This window comes from Bison bison, unplaced genomic scaffold (assembly GCF_000754665.1).
Source record: "Bison bison bison isolate TAMUID 2011002044 unplaced genomic scaffold, Bison_UMD1.0 scf7180017864248, whole genome shotgun sequence".
Classification (NCBI taxonomy): Eukaryota; Metazoa; Chordata; class Mammalia; order Artiodactyla; family Bovidae; genus Bison; species Bison bison.
Genome location: NW_011494820.1, coordinates 2,151,080 through 2,168,989, shown reverse-complemented (window position 1 = coordinate 2,168,989; position 17,910 = coordinate 2,151,080). Strand labels below are relative to the sequence as shown.

Below are 17,910 nucleotides of genomic sequence, written 5' to 3'. Positions count from 1 at the left end.
GCCCTGCCCGCCACGCCACAGCCACGGGGGTGCCCTGGGAGGCTTCAGGACCTAGGCCGGATGCCTCCAGGGGCAGGCAGAGCGGGGAGGAGAGCGGCTGGCCAAGCAGGGGATGGAGACATGGGACTCATTGGTCAGAGCATGCGGGGGGAAGAGACAGCTGTCACCAAACAGCTCTGACAATGGTGAGGGACCCCACTGCTGAAGATCAAGCCCCCAACAGCAAGGCCCTCCCTGCCTACTAACACGGCAGAGCCTGCTGGGGACACACTGAGTTTTAAAGCAGCCCTGGGAATCAGAGGCTCCAGTGGCCAGAGTGGCCAGCGGCCCGCGCGCCCTCAGCCACACTACCCCGAAAGGCAACCCAAGGAACCTATCTAGGTTCCAGGCCTGGGACCCCCAGCACCCAGTCAGCTGCTTACGCCTTCGAGAAAACTCGCCAGCCCTGAGTGATAGGCCCAACAGGCTCCCCGAGAAGCAAGGTCAGGCCCACCGCCTCTGCTGAAGCCCGCCCACCCTCCCCGCCAGCCGCTCCTACCTGAGGGGGCGAGGCTGAGCTCCCGTGCTCGCCCGGAGGACTGCTGGCAGCAAGGTCCCCAGGGAGGCCACCTGTGCTCTGTGGCTGGCACAGTTTCCTGCAGAGGAGAAGCAAGGCAGGTTGGAGGGTCCTGAAACAATGCCCTCCCTGCGAGGTGCACCCAGGCCCAACCACCTCTGCACTGATACTTTGCACCCAGCGTCTGGGGGAGGGCCTGGCTCCCCGCGAAGCAGGGCAGTGCTGGGTGTGATGGGCACGCCCGGCAGGCAGAGAGCAGTCGAGCACACCCAGCCCTGGGTGCATCCGCAGCAGCCCCGTGGCCACGGCCTCAGCCTCACCGCCAGAAGGCCGGCCACACTGGATGCTCTGTGCCCAGCGAAGGGCCAGGTGACCAGATGCTCATCTCGACCTTCATGACCATGGAGACCAAGGACTCCTGGTGCAAAACTGACCAGACACTCAGGGTCCATGCTGTGTCCCCACAGGAGCTACAGACATTGGGTGTTGGCCCTTTTTTAAAAAACATTTGGTCCTTACTTTTATAAACAACTGTCATCCCAATAACAACACTCACTGCAGAAACAGAATGCAAAAGAGGGCTGAGATGCCCTGCTCTGAGGTGGGAGGACCCCCCCAGATTCAGCTCCCATCTTCCTGGGAGCCAGGCCCCAGGACCTCCAGGGATGGCAGGAGCAGCCAGCAGACCACTGGAATCAGCTCAACAGCGCAGCCAGGGACGAGAGAAGAATCGCCCCGACGCCTGACAGAAAAACGGAGGCCCTGAGAGTCATCTTGGCTGGGTGGGATTGGCCCCTTGAACTCCTAGAGGCTGAGAGTCTCAGGGGAGCCCAGGCACCCAGCTGGCCCCCCAAGCCCTGCAGGAAGCTGAGCTGAGGTCTGGGGCCACGTCCGCTGCTCCAACCAGTGGCCAGCAGAGCACCTCCCCGGCCTCAGCTGCACTCCAGACTCCGGCGGCTGCCCTCCCCACAGAGGCCTGAAATGCAAGGAGAGACGAAAGGAAGGTTCTGCGAATGGGTGAGGCAAGTCTACTGTCCAGCACTGTGGAAGCATCTAGAACTTTCAGTCAAAGACAGAGAATCAGGTGTTCACATCCATTCTCTCTCAAGTCCCCACTAAAAAAGCATAAAAGAGAAGGGGAAAAAAAAGACAGCAATGCTACTTAACGTGGGAAGCAGAAGCACAAGTGGTGACTGTCCTGGAGGAGCCAAGGAAACTGAGTCCTGGCTGCAGAGCCCGCAGGCCACAGTGTGCGCCTCGGAGACCTCAGTGGAGGGACCCTCCAGGCTGCCCCCCAGCAGCCCTGCTCTGGGACCTGGCCTGCTGGGGCCAGCTGCAAAGGGAACCCCTAGCATGTTTGGGAGTAAAGGAGCCCAGGTCTTCCCCAGGGGGCCAGGAGGCTGCTCGGGCCACACAGGATGGACAGAAGCATGGCCTCCAGAGGAAAGGAAACAGAGGGGCCTGTGGAGGGACCCAGAGATGCCTCAGGGCTACCAGGGAGGCTGGACTGCCAACAGCAAAGTTCTGCGGAGGTGGCACCCTGGCTTCCAGGCAACAACTGTCAGGCCCTGAAGCAGACAAGACTATGCATTTGACAGGACAGAGAGCAACCAAGTCCCTGTGCCACTACTACTAAGCCCGCATGCCACAACTACCGAAGCCTGAGCCCCACGACAGGAGAGGCCGCCGCAGCGAGAACCCTGAGAGCCGCACCTGGAGAGCAGCCCCCCCGCCGCAACTGGAGAAGAACCCGCACAGCAACGAAGACCCAGCACAGCCACAAATAAATTAACTTTTAAAAAGAAAGGAAAGAGAGACTAAGAGGATGAAAATGTTAAATCCACCAGAAACACACCGGCCTTAACAGCCTCAGAAAGACAAAGATCTGAAATACACAGCTCTCCAAAGAAAATATACAAATAGCCGATAACTGCACGAATAGATGCTCAACATCATTCACTGCTCATCCAGGGAAACTCAAATCGATACCACTATAAAATACCACTTCACACTGGCTAGAATTAAAAAAAAAGAAAAGAAAAAGAAAATATAACAAGTGTTGGTGAGGCTGTGGAAAAAATGGAATTGGGCACTGCTGGTGGGAACGTGAAATGGGGCAGTCACTGAGAAAGAGAGTCTGGCAGTTCTTTAGAAAGTTAAACACAGGATTACCACATGGCCCAGCAATTACACTCCTCAGGACTCATTTGAGAGAACTGAAAATCTGTGTCAGTTATATTTGTGTCCTCGTACACAAATGTTCACGGCATCACTGTACACAATCCTGAAAAGGCGGAAACAGTTCACATGTCCACTGGCAGAAAAATGAATAAGCAAAAACTCAGACACAATAGACTATAGAAAAGAACCAAGAACCTGGCCGTAGAAAAGAATGAAGCTCTGCCACACGCTACGATGTGGAGAAACCTTGAAAACCTAACACTGAGTGGAAGGAGCCAGACACAAAAGGCCACACGGCACGCAACTCCACTGATACGCAGTGTCCAGAACAGGCGGATCCAAGAGGCTGGGGCTACCAGCGGCTGCCAGGCGCTGGGGAGGCGGGGTGGGAGCGACTGCTAAGGCAGCTTGTTGGGTTTTCTGGGGGGGTGAATGGTTTGGAACTAGATGGAGGTGGTGGTTGCACCTTGGGAACTAGAAATGATGGCAAAAAGAGAGACAGATGGGAGAAGCTGAAGAAATCTCCCCAAAGTAGAAAAAATAAAAAGAAACAACCAGGAGGACAACGGTGAATGGTGTAGAGGCAGGGCCCGTGGGGGCAGACTGAGGAAGCCCGCGGGAGGACGAAGAGGGTGAGGCAAGCGTGCAGACTGCCGGCTCCAGCCACCCTCCACGCTATCGGGTGACCATGGGGACACGCACAGGCCAGGGAGGGAACTGACGAGGCGTCTGTGGCCAGACCTTCAGTGTGGAGGGAAAACGCCTTCCAATCTAAAGGCTAGATGTGGCCAATTGCCAGCTTGTGTGCTGGCCACCCAGGTGTGGAGCTGTGGCAGAGGGCCGTCCCAAAGCCTTCTCCTCGGAGAGACGCTCCAAGAGCTGGGTCCCTTCAGCATCAGGGCAGAATCCCAGACCCGGCAACAGGAGGACCTGCGAGGGAGGGAGGCAGCTCCTGTGGAAGCCCTGGTCCCCTGAAAGTGATGAAAGGCCATGAGACAAAGACAGGGAGCTTGTGGCTGGACGTGAAGGACACAGAAGGCTGAGCACTTGGCAAGCAGGTTACCAACTACAGGGAAAGTGCACTGCCTGTGAGACGGACGGAGGCTCGGGCTGTCTAGGCTATGCCCTGGGGGATGGGAGGCCAGGACAGGGCAGGTCGGGCCACTGATTTCAAGGCCACACGGGGTCCAGGCCTCATCCTGCACTGGGACATCCAGACTCTGCCCGGGTCGGGCCAGGCCTGAGCCGCACACATGGGGACTGACAGCACAGAGGAAGCATCCGAGCAAACAGCTGAGGGCTTCCCCGGTGGGCCAGCAGTTAAGAACCCACCTGCCAAGGCAGGGGACACAGGTCTGCTCCCTGCTCCGGGAAGATTTCACATGCTGAGGGGCAATTAAGTCCATGTGCCACAACCACCGAGCCCGTGCTCCAGAGCCCGAGTGCTGCGCCCGGTGAGGTGCGCGCCCCCGGGTCAGTACTCTGCAACGAGAAGCCCGAGTGCCTGTCTGCAGAGCAAAGCCACGGGGGCCCAGGCAGACCCTGGAAGCACAAGCGTGCTCAACTCAGGTCCAAGTTCAGAACAAGCTGTAGGATAAGGACGGCTGCAGCCCCTGGGGTAACACGAGCCCCCACACCCAGCCTGTAACAAGAGGAACACCCTAAGACCTCATTTCTCCTTCTTGCCATGAGACCCACGGCATGAAGACCGGTTGTAATGAGGGCCTTCTTCAGGGAGGGAGCAACCTAAACATGGAAAAAAAAAAAGCTGTGCAGAGCAGCGCTGGGTTGTGGGTATCAGTGATATTGACCCTGACCTCTGCCCATCAATCAGGTCAAGCTCCCAAGAGCAGCAGATGCTGCTAGCTTCTGGAGAGGCATCGGGCCAGGCCACCCCCCAGCTGGCCCACGCAGCCCGAGAACAGAGCGCCAAGACGGCCCAGGGCAAACATGAGAGAGGAAAGGAGAGCTTGGCGTGGCCCTGAACGCCGGGAGTCAAGAGCCTGAGGAACCTCCCACGTGATACCCCTCAGTATTCAGCCCAGTTTCCTAGGGACCGCACCCACCCATGGGCAGACTGCCCACAGGCTGCTGGCTCCTGGCCATGCCCTTCCTGGACAGCTCTGGGAGGCCAAGGGCTGGGGGCCTGAGATGAGCCGGCAGTGAGAGGCTCTGAAGGAAGGAAGGGTGGGAGCAGCCTCAAGGCGCCCCACCCCCACATGCCCCTTGGAACCTCAAAGCACTCAGGTGGGTGTAAATTACTATTTCAACACTACCGCCACACGTGCACGCATGCTCCATTACTTCAGTCAAGTCCAACTCTTTGCAGCTCCACGCCCTACAGCCTGCCACTAGAGTCCATTAGCATCTCCAAGCAAGGATACTGGACTGGGTGGCCATGCGCTCCTCCAGGGGATCTTCCCAACCCAGGGGCTGAACCTGCGTCTCCTGCATTGCAGGCAGATTCTTTACTGCTGATGCAAACACCTGCAGGAGGTGACAGTGTCTGAGACATGCCTGGTGGGCAGCAGACGCCGCCCAGAGAGGCGAGGGGGAGCGTCTTCTGCCAAAACCATCCCCTCAGCCTCCCTGAGCACCTAGAGACGTCTAGAGAGCCACAGCAGTGACCCCGGAACAGCAGGTGAGCACCCCACAGGGCCAAGAGGGGACTCATGGTTCACCTAGAGTGGCCCCAACTTGGCTCTGATCTCCAGATGCAGTTACTGGTTTAAACAACTTAAAAAAAAAAAAGAAAAAAAAAAAAACCTTCATAAATTGCTCCAAGTCCCTGAGAAACCACTTAAGGACTAATTAGCATCTCAGGCTGCTCTGAAGGGCGCTTCATAGCCGGGGCTCCCAGGCATCAATTGAGAAGGAAATCATTAACTGCTTGCCTTAGACAGGGGCCGACTTAACCACTTCTCCCCAGAGCCACCTTGGCTACTCCTGACTTCGGGTCCCCATTAACCCAAGAGGGGATCCTTTTAATTAATGCTGCTTAATAGTGTCTGTGGGGAGGTTTGTTTTGCTTTGTTCCTTTCTGCTTCCAGTCCTTGAGACTTCCTTTTTAAGAAAGGCGGCTGCAGCAGTAGCCTGTGGGGACACGCAGATTTCAGAAGGAGCTTGATAGGATGGGCAGCAGGGGCAGCAGGAACGGCTGCTTTGGGGCCTTCTGTCCTGAAGTTCTCATGTTCAACGCAGAGACTCATGCCCTCCACCCCACTCAGCAAGGCTCGCCTTTTTCCTACAGGAGGCCACGGTGGGCTACCCAAGCAGTCTCTAGAGACCCCCTCCATCCTGCCTGCAGGCCCTGTGGGCTTTGGCGCCGCGGGAAGCCCCCCCAGCCTCCTGGAGATGAGACGTGCCCCAGGCCCAGGGGATGGGGACCCACTGACGGACGGGGCGGCAGTGTTACCGGACGAGCATCCGCTTCAGCAGCTGCTGGTCTCCCTCCGAGTAGCCGGGCCAGTCCTTCTGCACATCCTTGTACACACAGTCCTTCAGCGTGCACGTGCCGTCCTTGGCATTCACGTTGGCCACCTGCAAGACAGAGCCAGAGACGATCACGAAAGCATTTTGAGGGGTGGTGCAGGGAGAGGCGGAGACAGACATTAAAGGGGAAAGAGGACAGCACACTTCTGCCCAAGCCAACACTTGGCCCCCCAACTCCTCTGCAGGCCGGGACGGCGGCCCTTGGGGTGCCGAAGGGTCAGAGCAGCAGGCCCAGATGCTGCTGGAGGCCAGGCTGGCTCCACAAGGGGGTGCTGCCATCTACACTCCCAAGACTCCATCAGCAGCCCATCCCCCTGCTATGGACTGAACCATGTTTGTCCTCTACAAATGCACATTAAGTCTTACCTCCTGCTAACCTAAGGCGACGGTATTAGGAGGTGAGGCCTTTGGGAGGTGCTGAGGTCATGAGGGTGAAGCCCCCATGGGAGTGTCTTTTTGGGGGAGGGGCTGTGCTGGGTCTTTGTTGCTCTGAGTTTTCTCCCGATGTGACAGGCTGGGGGCCACTCTCTAGCTGCGGTGTGCGGGCTTCTCACCGTGGTGGCTTCTGTTGCAGAGCACAAGCTCTAGGGCTCTTGGGCTTCAGCAGTCGTGGTGCACGGGCTCAGCAGGTGTGGCTTCCAGGGGCTAGAGCACAGGCCCAACAGCAGTGGCACGGGGGCTTAGCTGCTCTGCAGCATGTGGGGTCTTCCTGGATCAGGGACTGAACCCTTGTCTTCTGGACTGGCAGGCAGAGTCTTTACCACTGATCCACCAGAGAAGCCCAAATGTCTTATTTATAAAAGAGAATCCAGAGTGTCCTTACCCCTCTCCCCTGGATGACCATGAGAAGGCAAAACGCAGGCCCTCACCAGACACCCAATCTCCCGGTGCCCTGACCTTGGGCCTCCCAGTCTCCAAAGCTGTGTGACGGGTCTGTGGTGTCTAATCCACCCAGGCCATGGTGTTCTATGACAGCAGCCTATGGACTAAGATACACGCTCTCAAACTCACAGCTCCTGTGGCACAGTTAGCTGATCTGGGGGAGCTGGGGAGGGGTGCCTTCAGGGCCCAAGCTGAGCCCACCTTCCCTGCAACCAGCCAACCCTGCTGCTTCTGGTTAACACAAGCTGAGTTCGTCTTCAAGATTGTGCAAAGATGCATTTAGAACATTTGCCTTAATGTGCTTGATGGAATTCAGGCCCCCGACCCGCAGAGGGCACTTTCCCAACCATCTCGTCAGGCACCATGATCTCCAGAACGCGCGTGTGGAGCTGGGTGATTGGCACGGCAGCTGCTGTTTTTCACTACAACTGAGACTATGAATTTATTCTCCACGTCACGGCAGTTTCCACAAGGAGCATTTTTAGTGGTTGAGTAATACTCCACCAGAGGCTGCACTGTGACCCACTCAGCCTCTCTCCTTTGCTGGACGTGGACTTTGTCTCCAGCTTCTCTGGAGCATAAACACATGTCACTTGTGCAGGTTTTTCCACGCTGGTGATGGTTTTCTTCGGCTGGCTTCCCAGAAGTGGGATTAGTGGGTCAAAGACTGAACATTTTTATGGCTTCTGAGACGCTTCGCTAAAATGCTCTCCAGAAGAGCCACCCACCCATCCACACTCCCACCAGGAAGGTGGAAGGCCTCAAATCTTCTCTCCAGATGTTTTCACAAAAGTGAAAGAGGAGGTGTCTTTGCACAGTGCTGCTCGTCAGAGTCACTGGGTGAGGGGCGGGAGGCCTGGGAAATGAGCATCCTTTGTGAGGTGCAGCCCCCTATACCTATCCTCACGCTGGTGGGGTCCCAGTGCCCCTCCCACAATTGCTGGGGAGAACAAGTCTGGTAGCAAACACAGAAGCTCAAGGCAGATGGGACAGGAAATCAGAGAATAGGAGAAATCAGAGCGGGCACCCAGGATGCTCTAGCACTCTAGTGCAAGACACTGCCTGGGCCGCCTCGGGGAGCTGCCAAACCCCAGTTCGCTGGGGAAGCTGGCACCCAGCATGATGCCTCTCTAGCCCCAGGAGAGGACCAGGAGCGGTGAGAACACCTTGGCGGTTAAAAGTGAAGCAGGTGCCCCGGGCAGACCCGGGTCAGCACCGCCAGCCCCCTCTCTCTCCAGAGCACTAAGCCTGGCGCCACCGGTGTCTAGGGGTCACTCAGTGGGTAAATCTCAGGTGCCATCAGGTGCTGGGTTGGCCAAGGTTCACATTCTGCATGTGCTGCTTTTTTACCCTGGGCCGGAAGAGAACAAGATTGGAGAGCAGGAGCAAGGGCATTTTTCAGAATGCTACCCCAGGGGCTAAGGACCTGGCTGGATGGTGATTCGCACTCCAGGCACCGGCCGGGGCAGGCGTGGCTGTCACCCCTGCCCTGTCTCGGCTCACGGCTGATGACCCTGCCCAGCTCCCTTAGCCCTGCCTCAGTCACCCTATGCTGCAAGAGGCAGCTCTGGGTGGCCCCGAGCCCAGGGAAAGGGCCTCCCGTATGCTTCCCCCAATTTCCCAAGGGTGAGCCAACACATGTGACTTTCCAAAGAAATGAGCACCCTGGGAAATGTTCTTGGTTCCAGAGCTTTCTGGATGCTCTAGCAAGCCCCAAGAAAACTGGACTACAGAGTAACGTATCTGTCTTCTCCAGGCCCCAAGCTGACTCCCGAACTTGCCGGGAGAAACACTGCCACTCAGTCAGCGCCAGCACAACCTCCACGTGGGGGGCGGACGCTCAGGAGGCCAAGTTTGCACAAAGGCTGCCAGTGAGTACACAGAGGAGCCCCTGACGGGAACAAAGGCTCCGGGGAGCACCTCCTCTCTCAGGACACAGGGGGCTTCTGCACGGTGACGGGGAGGGGAGGCACCTGCCCTGTGGGGCAGGCCCAGCCCCAGATCAGCACTCGTGCTCGGAGTGCGGGGCTGGTCACAGAGGCCCCTCTTCACCCCTGCCCTGCGCCCTGAACTCGCTGGGGGGTGATGACGACACAGAGATGCCAGTCGGAGCATGGGGGGACAAAAGCCATGCCGATGTTCTCCTACCAAAGGTGTGTGTGGTCACCCCAGCCTCGGACTGCGCTCAGGGAGGGGCAGAGGGGCAGCAGGGTACCCACGGGAGAACTCGGTCAATCAGAAATCCTCAGAAATGCGTGGAAACTCCTCAGACACAGTTCCGGATGGTCATGGCATCAACTTTAGCCCATAGGAGGCAGCACCCAAGAGCCCAGAGTGTCTGAGGCAGGCCACAGCTCCTCCCAGAACACTGGAGTGACTGCCGCTGGCTGTGGGTCCTCACAGCAGCAGTGCTCTGAGGTGGCCTGTTGCCACTTCACGGCCAAGCAGCATGCACGCGGCCCAGCTAAGGCAGTGAATCGGGAGCAAGCCACCGACCCTCTCAGGAGTCCGTGAGCTGCCTCCCTCAGGGCGGCTCTGGGACCAGCGTTGTCGCTCCAAAGCCCTGGCTGTTTAACAGCAGGCTCTGCCTGCTGGCCCCACGTTCCTGCCTGATTACCTCTTGATCCCAAAGAGAGGTGCTGCAGTCACTTCCCAGCCACAGACAGAAACCTGAGGGTCCAGACATGAAGTCCCTTGCCTAGTGCCACAACTGATAAGCCACAAGGAGACCCACCTGATATGAAGCCTAAATTCTTGCTAACTTGCACTTGTGGATTCCCCAGGCTTCATTCAATTCCAAAAACCTTGTGCATCTGAAGTCTTGGGTCGCCCATGCTACACCCACTGCCTGTGAGCCTACAGTTATGAGGAGACGAGCCCTGGACAGTAAAAGTGCCCCATGCCCCGCACCGGGCAGCACGCACCTGCTGGAGGAGGCTGTCCAGCGCGTCCTTGTCCGCCTGTGCCAGGCCGTCCTTCTGCAGCCGCAGCAGCAGCTCGGCCTTCCGGTAGGGCCTCAGCGCCAGCAGGTGCAGCACGCGGTCCCGGAAGGGCCGCTGAGACACCCCGCTGCCCCCGCCAGCACTGCCAGCGCTGCACTTCTTGATGGCGCTGGCCGGGTTGATAGGGGTTGCCCGCTTCCGGGAGGGCACGGCATCCACTGCCCCCGGGGCCGGTTTCCGAAACTGAACCTTCTTGCCTACAGTAAGAGCCAGGTGTCAGGGATGGGAAGGGCTGAGGGGTGGTCGCCGTGTCCCCCTGCCTGGAGCGATGGAACGTTCCTGAGCGAGCACACGGACACCCATGGATGGCCCACGGCCGACAGCGCCGAGCTCTCACCACGCCCAAGGCACCTTAAGCCTCGTGCAGCCCACTTGTCCAGTGAGAGTGCCACCTGCTGACCACAAGCAGATCAAAGGGCACTTGTGGGTCCCCAGTCTCAGAAGTGGGCTGAGAGCCTTAACTACTACTACTACTAAGTCACTTCAGTCGCATCCGACTCTGTGCGACCCCATAGACGGCAGCCCACCAGGCTCCCCCGTCCCTGGGATTCTCCAGGCAAGAACACTGGAGTGGGTTGCCATTTCCTTCTCCAATGCATGAAAGTGAAAAGTGAAAGTGAAGTCGCTCAGTTGTGTCCAACCCTCAACGACCCCATGGACTGCAGCCTTCCAGGCTCCTCCGTCCATGGGATTTTCCAGGCAAGAGTACTAGAGTGGGGTGCCATTGCCTTCTCCGGCGAGCCTTAACTAACTTCATCCAAACCCCTGGCCACTATGGGGAAGGGGGCTGATGGTTAAAAGCGAGTCCCAGAATGGCAGGAGAAGCAGCCCAGAGCCTGCAGTCCCCAGCTCTCTGCTGGTCCCCTGGGTCCCGCCGTGCTCTTTTACGACCAAGGAGAAAAGAAAAAGTGTCAGGTCACTTGGGCAGACCTGCCTGTGCTCGGAGCCCCGGGGGCCGCAGGCCTCTCTCCACCCTCCTGGTGCAAACAGAGACGTGTGAGGGGGTCCTCCATGGAGCCCCCCGGGGTGCTCTTGACGGAGGGGGGCTTCCATCCAAAGTCGCTCACTCCACCTTGGACGACGCCCCTGCCACCGCAGGAAGGAGGACCTCTGAGCAAAGTCAGTGCAGGTCTTAAATCCTTGGGCCACAAAGCTCTCCATGACAACTGTCTTTTGCACATATCCCTCAACTCTGACTTGTCATATGAACACAAGAAGGAGAGCTTTTAGAACCTGCAGGGCCAGACTTCGTCCCCAGAGAACCCTGATGACATGGAGTGGGGGAGAGGCCTGACACAGCCAGGACTGCATGTCTCTGGCTTCTGAGGCCAGAGAACAGTAAAAGCCTTCATTGTGTCTTAAGTGGAACAGTAAGATAAATTCTGGCTAGAGACCCACCCAAAACTTATTAAAATGTGTACAAATGTCTGTATTTGCATCATAAGGCAGGAGCAGGCAGCTGCAGCCCTTTGGGATTCTGGCTGGCACCTCCTGGGTGGCTGACAGCCGGGGGCCCAGGCTCCCCAAGCACACACTGCCACGCCCACCGGGGCCCCGTGCTGACAGGAGGACCAGCACCATCTAGGGTTCCATTCAGAGCCAACCCCACCGCTTGGCAAGGGAGACTGCGTGCTCTGTAGAGCAATGTGAAAGAGTGACTTTTTCTTAAAGAAGAAAAAAACTCCAAAACCCATCAAGGTTCTCCTTTGCTTCATGCCTCTCTCAGGCCTTTCTTGCCTGACAATGAATTCACTGGAGACTCCGTCTACACCCAGAGGTGGGAAGACTGAGGCAGTGCAATGGAGCTTTCTAAATAAACAGTACTTCTCTCCGCACTTTTAATATGGTCAGTGTCTCAGTGTCTCTGAAATTGTTTCCAAGCAGATACTGAGGGGGTGGAAGGTTCTAGGAAACAGGGATCAACGTGTTTCCTTCCAGGTCTCCATCCCATGGTCCCTCGCTGGCCCCAACACAGCAGCAGGCTGCCCGCAGCAGAGTGCATCTTGCCATCTGCACTGTGCCCTGGCCAGGTCAGCCATGGGAAAGAGACACCTGGGCAGGTGAGGGCAGGGGTGGCCACTGAAGGGACAGGCTGAAGCTCTGGCTTCATGCACGGGGAGAGGCAGACGTGCCTGAGGCTACAGCCTGGGGAAGGGGCCCTGGGATTCAGAATTCCTGGAACTCTCAGGCCCTCTAGTCCATCCTGGATTCAGAATGCAGCAGACACCACCCAAGAAGGACCCAGCTCCCCTGGCCTCTGTCAGCCCACCACTCCTGTTCCTGCTCCTGACGGGCCCTGAGACTCGCCAGCTCTCCTGACATCTGCCCAGCAGGCACAAGACCCCCGCAGGTGAAGCCCCGGCCCCCAAGCCTCACCCAGGTAACGGCCTCCGGCCTTGATGACAATGGCTCCTCGACTGCGCGTCTCCTCCTCAGCCTGCGCCAGGCTCTGCCGCGCCTTCTGGTAGGAGTCGTCAGTGGCGCACACTGTGATCTTGTCCTGGATGCTGCCCAGGCAGTCCAGGTGGACATCCCCATGGCTGCAAGACAGAGGCCAGAGGTGAGGCGAGCTCCTGGGATGACCACAGAGGTGGCCTCGGGGCTGACACCGCCCCTGCCTGACACTCCCAGCTAGGAAACAGGGTCTGGTGCTGACTTGGGCAACAGGGTTTCTGCAAGGCACGTCTTGACCTGAAAGAAGCAAGGGAACCCAGGTTCCTGGGCAAGAGGGGGCACGCCAGGACCCACGCCTGCACCCTGGACACACTGTAAGAGCCAGGACGGCTCATCTGAGAAGGAGAGCTGGGGCTGGAGGTGGGGGTAAACATCCGCACGGCGGGCTGGCGCGGGGGACGCCACGGTGGGGGTCAAGGGAGGTGGGCCTGGCCCCGTGAGAGCTGGGGCAGTCTGGGCAAGGCTCACCTGGACACGTACTGCTGGATGCAGTCGAAGCTGCCCTGGGGGCTGTCGCGGCCGATGTTGGAGAGGTAGAAGGAGAACGTCCGCGCCTCCGTGGGGCAGTCAGGTTGGGGGATGGAGATGTGCTGCATGGAGAGGGGGTGTCACTGGGGGGCCCACAGGCAGGGCCAGCACACGATCCTGGCCCGTCCCTGGTGATATGTGAATGCACCCCCTTGGTCTCCCTGTCAGTGACAGACCAGCCTGTCACCATGGCCAGGCTGCTGGTGGGTCCTGGGCCCCACACAGTGCAGGGTGGGGGTGCGGGTTCCCGTGTCCGGAGCAATGGCACTGTGGGCTAAGGAGCACGATCCCTCAGCACACAGCCGGGGGCAGGGGCCCACTCCAACCTGGGCCACGGCTCAGATCCCCCACCAAGCTGGGCAGACCAGGCTTGAGACAACCCGGAAAGCTGAAATGGGGCAAGACAGGTGGGCGTCAGCAGCAGGCTGGCACGCTCGGCCGAGATACCCTGGCGCACACTCCCCCTTCTCCCACATGGCGAGGCCCTCTCCGCCTCCTCCAGGCCAGAGCCACCGTCCACCTGGGTGTCTGGGGAGAAGGCAGGCACGGGCCTTGAGGGGTGCACAGACGGGCAGCACGTGCCCCCGCCGACCACGACACGGGATGCGTACACATGGTCACCTAACCCTGACAGCAGACGGCACCGCTGGAGCCTAACTAGGCAAGCCACAGCCACCAGAGAGGAAAGACAGACGGCCTGGCAGGCTGACAGACAGATGGCACTAGCCCTGGCTGAGGTGCAGTGCTCAGCGCAAGGCAGGAAACCCAGAGGCCGCTTCATTCCAGGCCGACCCTCTGGCCCCCTGCCTACCCTGGACGACGGCCAGCGGCTGCTGAGAAACACAGACAGGAGAACCTCACGCTCCAGCTGCCAGCTCCTGGGCTACCGGGACGGGCCTCCAGAGCCCTGTCGCCAGAGGAGACCAGCCTTAAGGTCCGCCCTGGGCTGGACCACCGGGGCTTGTCACAGTTAGGGAGACACGCCGGGAGGAGTCATGAATGGTCAAGAAGGGGCAGCACCAGGGCTGTCGTGCCGCCTCCGCAGGCCGAGCCGAGGCCGCCTCCTCTGAGGTGACGTGAGGACACAGCACGCCCCATCGGCGCTGGACAGCACGCGACCCTGGGCTGAATGCCTCCTTCCCCGTGCCCGGCTGTTACACGAGAACACAGCCAGCTCGGCCTGTCTGAGTAGAGTCTGTGTGATCAAGGACATGAAGCTCCGGCCACAGCGAGAGCAGCAGCTCTCCCACCCCAGCCCTCAGTGGGGTATGGAAACCCTCGAGGGAAGCTGGGAGGGCACACAGCCCAGGATTGGCTCCAAATGCTGCAGAACCCCCTCCATGCACAGCCAGTCTCTGCTGCAAGGAGAAGCTCCCTCCTCGCACAGGGAGAGCCAAGGCATCAGAGAGCAGCCCCCAGGCCCAGCTGCTTGGGACAGGAAGAGCCTGGCCTGGGGGAGAGGGGCGGTCTGCGGCGGCTGTCCAGGGACTGCAGATGACCTTGGGCTGACGATCATGCCGTCCCCCAGCTCCCCGCCCCACAGCTGGTGTCTGCCCAGCAAGATCTCCTGGTCCTCCAGCATCCCCCTGTGCACGCAGCAGGTGGCGGAGGGCCCAGTCAGGATGCACAGCCAGCGACAGGGAGACCAGCAGGGCACCAACGTCAGCCCTGGCCAGCCACACAGACCCTGATCTCCACACGTTTCTGTAAGGGTCAAAAATGGGACGAAGCAGCTCACACTTGGCAAGTGTGTTTTACTATAAACCTGGACCGCCTGCTACCCTTGGGCAGGAAAACACCTATGTGCACACACACACATGCACACACACACTGGAGTCCACGTGCAGCATCGCACTGTCCAGCACTGGCAGCCACCCTGCGCCAGCCGCACACACTCCCGGGCAGACGCGACTTCTGCTCTCCATTACGGAAGTAACTGGACACCCAGCGCCCAGACGCTCCTGAGGGTCACCGCGGGAGAGGCCCCCACAGGCACCGCAGGCACGTACACACTGACGCAGTTACCCAGGACACAGCGGGAGGAGTGTGCACCATGATGTCAGCAAAATCAAAAGTGCCTCTGATGGAGCCTGAGCCCTGACACACGGCTCCCCCCCACGCCCGACCCTGAGCCTCTCCCTCACCACGTGCTGGCTCCGGCGGAGACCCAGCCACCCCCAGTGACGTTTTTCCATCTCTGGCTGCTCAGAGGGCAGTGGCTGCCCTGACTGCCTGCCACAGCCCCCGTCGGGGAGAGCAAAAGAGAGGGGTACAGCCTAGGTCCCGACACCACGGTGTTCCTCTCTGGGCAGGGGCATGGGGGACCATCCCCTATGATTCTTCAGCCCAGTGAGGACTTTTCCACACGGGTATGTATTGGCCCTTTCAAAATCCTTGAGTCGGGGGGTGCGGGGGCACCGGCCAGCGCCCAGAGGAGGGTCTGTGCAGCCACCGGGGCCGCAAGACAGGGAGGGGAAGGCCTGCCTGGAGCCTGCCACAGCAGTCCTGAAGCCTCAGCCCCTCCCCAGCTCTCTGGCACCAGAGTGCACGGAATCCTCTGGTTAACGGGCTGTTACAATGCTAGTTAATGGCTACCAGTCCCTGGGAACCAGTGAGGGAAACCAGTCCGCTGGGCACGAATGGCCCAGGACACCTAGCTTTCTCTGTGATGGCAGAGAGCGCAACCCGCATTCTGAAATTCGGCCTCCGCTCCGCAGTCTTCTGGACCGAGTCCTGGCTCTCCTAGGGGCCACCATGGGGCCACAGCAGGCCTGGGCAGGGCAGGTTTAGTGCATCTGATGTCAGCCCCAACTTCTGGGATGGGGAGGCCAAGGGAGGTGCCACAGACTCATGGATGTGCCTGAACGCGGAGATGCACAGGCAGCCCTGGCCCTCCAAACAGCCATGTCCCACCCGGAGGACCCGAGCGGCTGACATCCAACCCTGAAGCCAAGGAGCGTGCTGGTTCCACCGTGGGTAGGTCAAGCCCCTTTGAAATTCGTACCAAGTCAGGCTGGCAGCCCTCACCCCACGTACGCAGGGTCTGATGTGTCTGCAGTGCAAGTGAGGGCTTCAGAGAGACAAATGAAGCCCCGAGCAGGCTGTGGGCAGGAAGAAACAGTGAGGACGCACCTGGAATCCTCTGGGAGAGAGCAAGACCAAACAGGGCATCCAGGAACCAAACACTGCCTAGCCAGACTCTGGCCAGAGGGTTTTCAGGGAACACTTGTTTTATTGTCTTTATTTTCAGGGAACCCTCGGCATAAAATATATTTTGGATCAAGAGTTACTACTGCACGGTTGCACAGTCGGGAAGATCCTCCGGAGGAGGAAATGGCTACCCACTCCAGGATTCTAGCCCAGGAAATCCCACTGACAGCAAAGCTGCCGGGCTACAGCCCAGGGGGTCCCACGGCGTCAGACACAAGTGAGCACACACATCCTGGATGGCTGAAGAGGCCTTCCAAGAGCAAAGCAGCCTCTTCCGCCCACTGGACGGCCCACGTCCGCAGCCCCAAACCCAGGTGCTTTCTGAGCACCTCCTTCCTTTCTGAGAGCTGCCCCGCACTGTGGACAGGGAGGGGGAGCACATACCGCCCCCAGCCCACCACTTCCCAGGCTTCCAGGTCACTCCCGCCTCACAGCAACAGGCAGCCCTGGGCACAAGCGCGGGCCGGCCCTACGGACTCCTGCAGAGCCGGCGCCTGGACTGCAGACAGACGCTGGTCACGGCCTCTGACCAGGGCCGTCAAACCTCATTCTAGAAACCGCCTTTGGGTCCCCGCTGCAGCACACAGAAATGCCTCACACAGCCCTGGACACCGACCCCACCTCCCTTTCTGTCCTCATCAGCTGAGGAGTTCTGGGGTAGGGCCAGCCCGCGAGGGGGTTTTCTCTTCCCCTCGCGAGGCTGATGCTTCACCAGCTGTCAGGGATTGAGAGCTCAACAGTGACCCCTGATGGCTGACCTCTGATGGCAGAGGGGCCCAGGGCAGCCACCCCAGTGTCTGAGAGAGAGCAGAGAACACACACACAGGCACAGACACAGCAGACGAAACAAAGGTGAGTGCTTTGTGCCGCCGCCGCCACTATGCTGGGCGTGCCACAGGCTGCCATGCGGTTGCCCCCAGGAAGCAGCCAGCACCAGGGCCTGGCCGCACACCACCATGGCCAGGCCCCACAGCACTCCCTGCACAAGTGGGGAAGAAGCCAGGTCGGACCTGACTCCCACCCCAGGAGCCGGGGGACACGAGACCCTGTGCCGGGGGGCTGCATTCACACCGGGGAGGACGAGCACCAGGAAGCGGGTGAGCGTGTTCTGGGCCGCAGGGGGCTCTGCTGCTCCTTGGGCCATGGTTTATTCTGTTGGCTGCACAGGGTCTCACAGGCCCAGCTGTGGCACCTGGGATTTCTGATATGCGCTGCAGCAGGTGGGGTCTTCACTTGCGACATGCAAACTCTTAGTTGAGGCATGTGGGATTTAGTTCCTCGACCAGGGATGGAACCCAGGCCACCAGCATTGCAAGCGCTGAGTCTCAGCCACTGGGCCGCCAGGAAGGCCCCCTCCTAAGGCCATGTTAACCTGCGTCCAGCCCTTAGGTGCGCGGCCCCTCTCCTGGGCGGGGAGGCCAACAACCAGAGGGAGACCTGGCCGAGGTCCCTGAGTGAAGGAGCAAAGAGGGTCTCAATCTTCAGTCCGCCAGCTTCACGGGCCTCTGGGAAGCAGGCCCTGCCTGCCTACCCGGGGTCCAGAACATGGAGTCAGCACAGGCACCAGGAGTGCTGAACGAGCTGGGCCAACCCACCCGGCCCACC

General features: G+C 59.4%; 1 protein-coding gene across 1 annotated transcript in view; it reads right to left on the bottom strand.

Annotated features, from left to right (window-relative positions):
- Window positions 1–17,910, bottom strand: part of ELL (elongation factor RNA polymerase II) — an 80,226-nt gene that overhangs the window by 9,421 nt on the left and 52,895 nt on the right. Inside the window, exons 3-7 of the mRNA XM_010847281.1 lie at window positions 13,036–13,157; window positions 12,490–12,653; window positions 10,036–10,310; window positions 6,153–6,277; window positions 539–635 (exon numbers count right to left, since the gene is read on the bottom strand). Coding sequence (XP_010845583.1) covers window positions 539–635; window positions 6,153–6,277; window positions 10,036–10,310; window positions 12,490–12,653; window positions 13,036–13,157 — 783 coding nt within the window. The remainder of the gene's footprint in view (window positions 1–538; window positions 636–6,152; window positions 6,278–10,035; window positions 10,311–12,489; window positions 12,654–13,035; window positions 13,158–17,910) is intronic.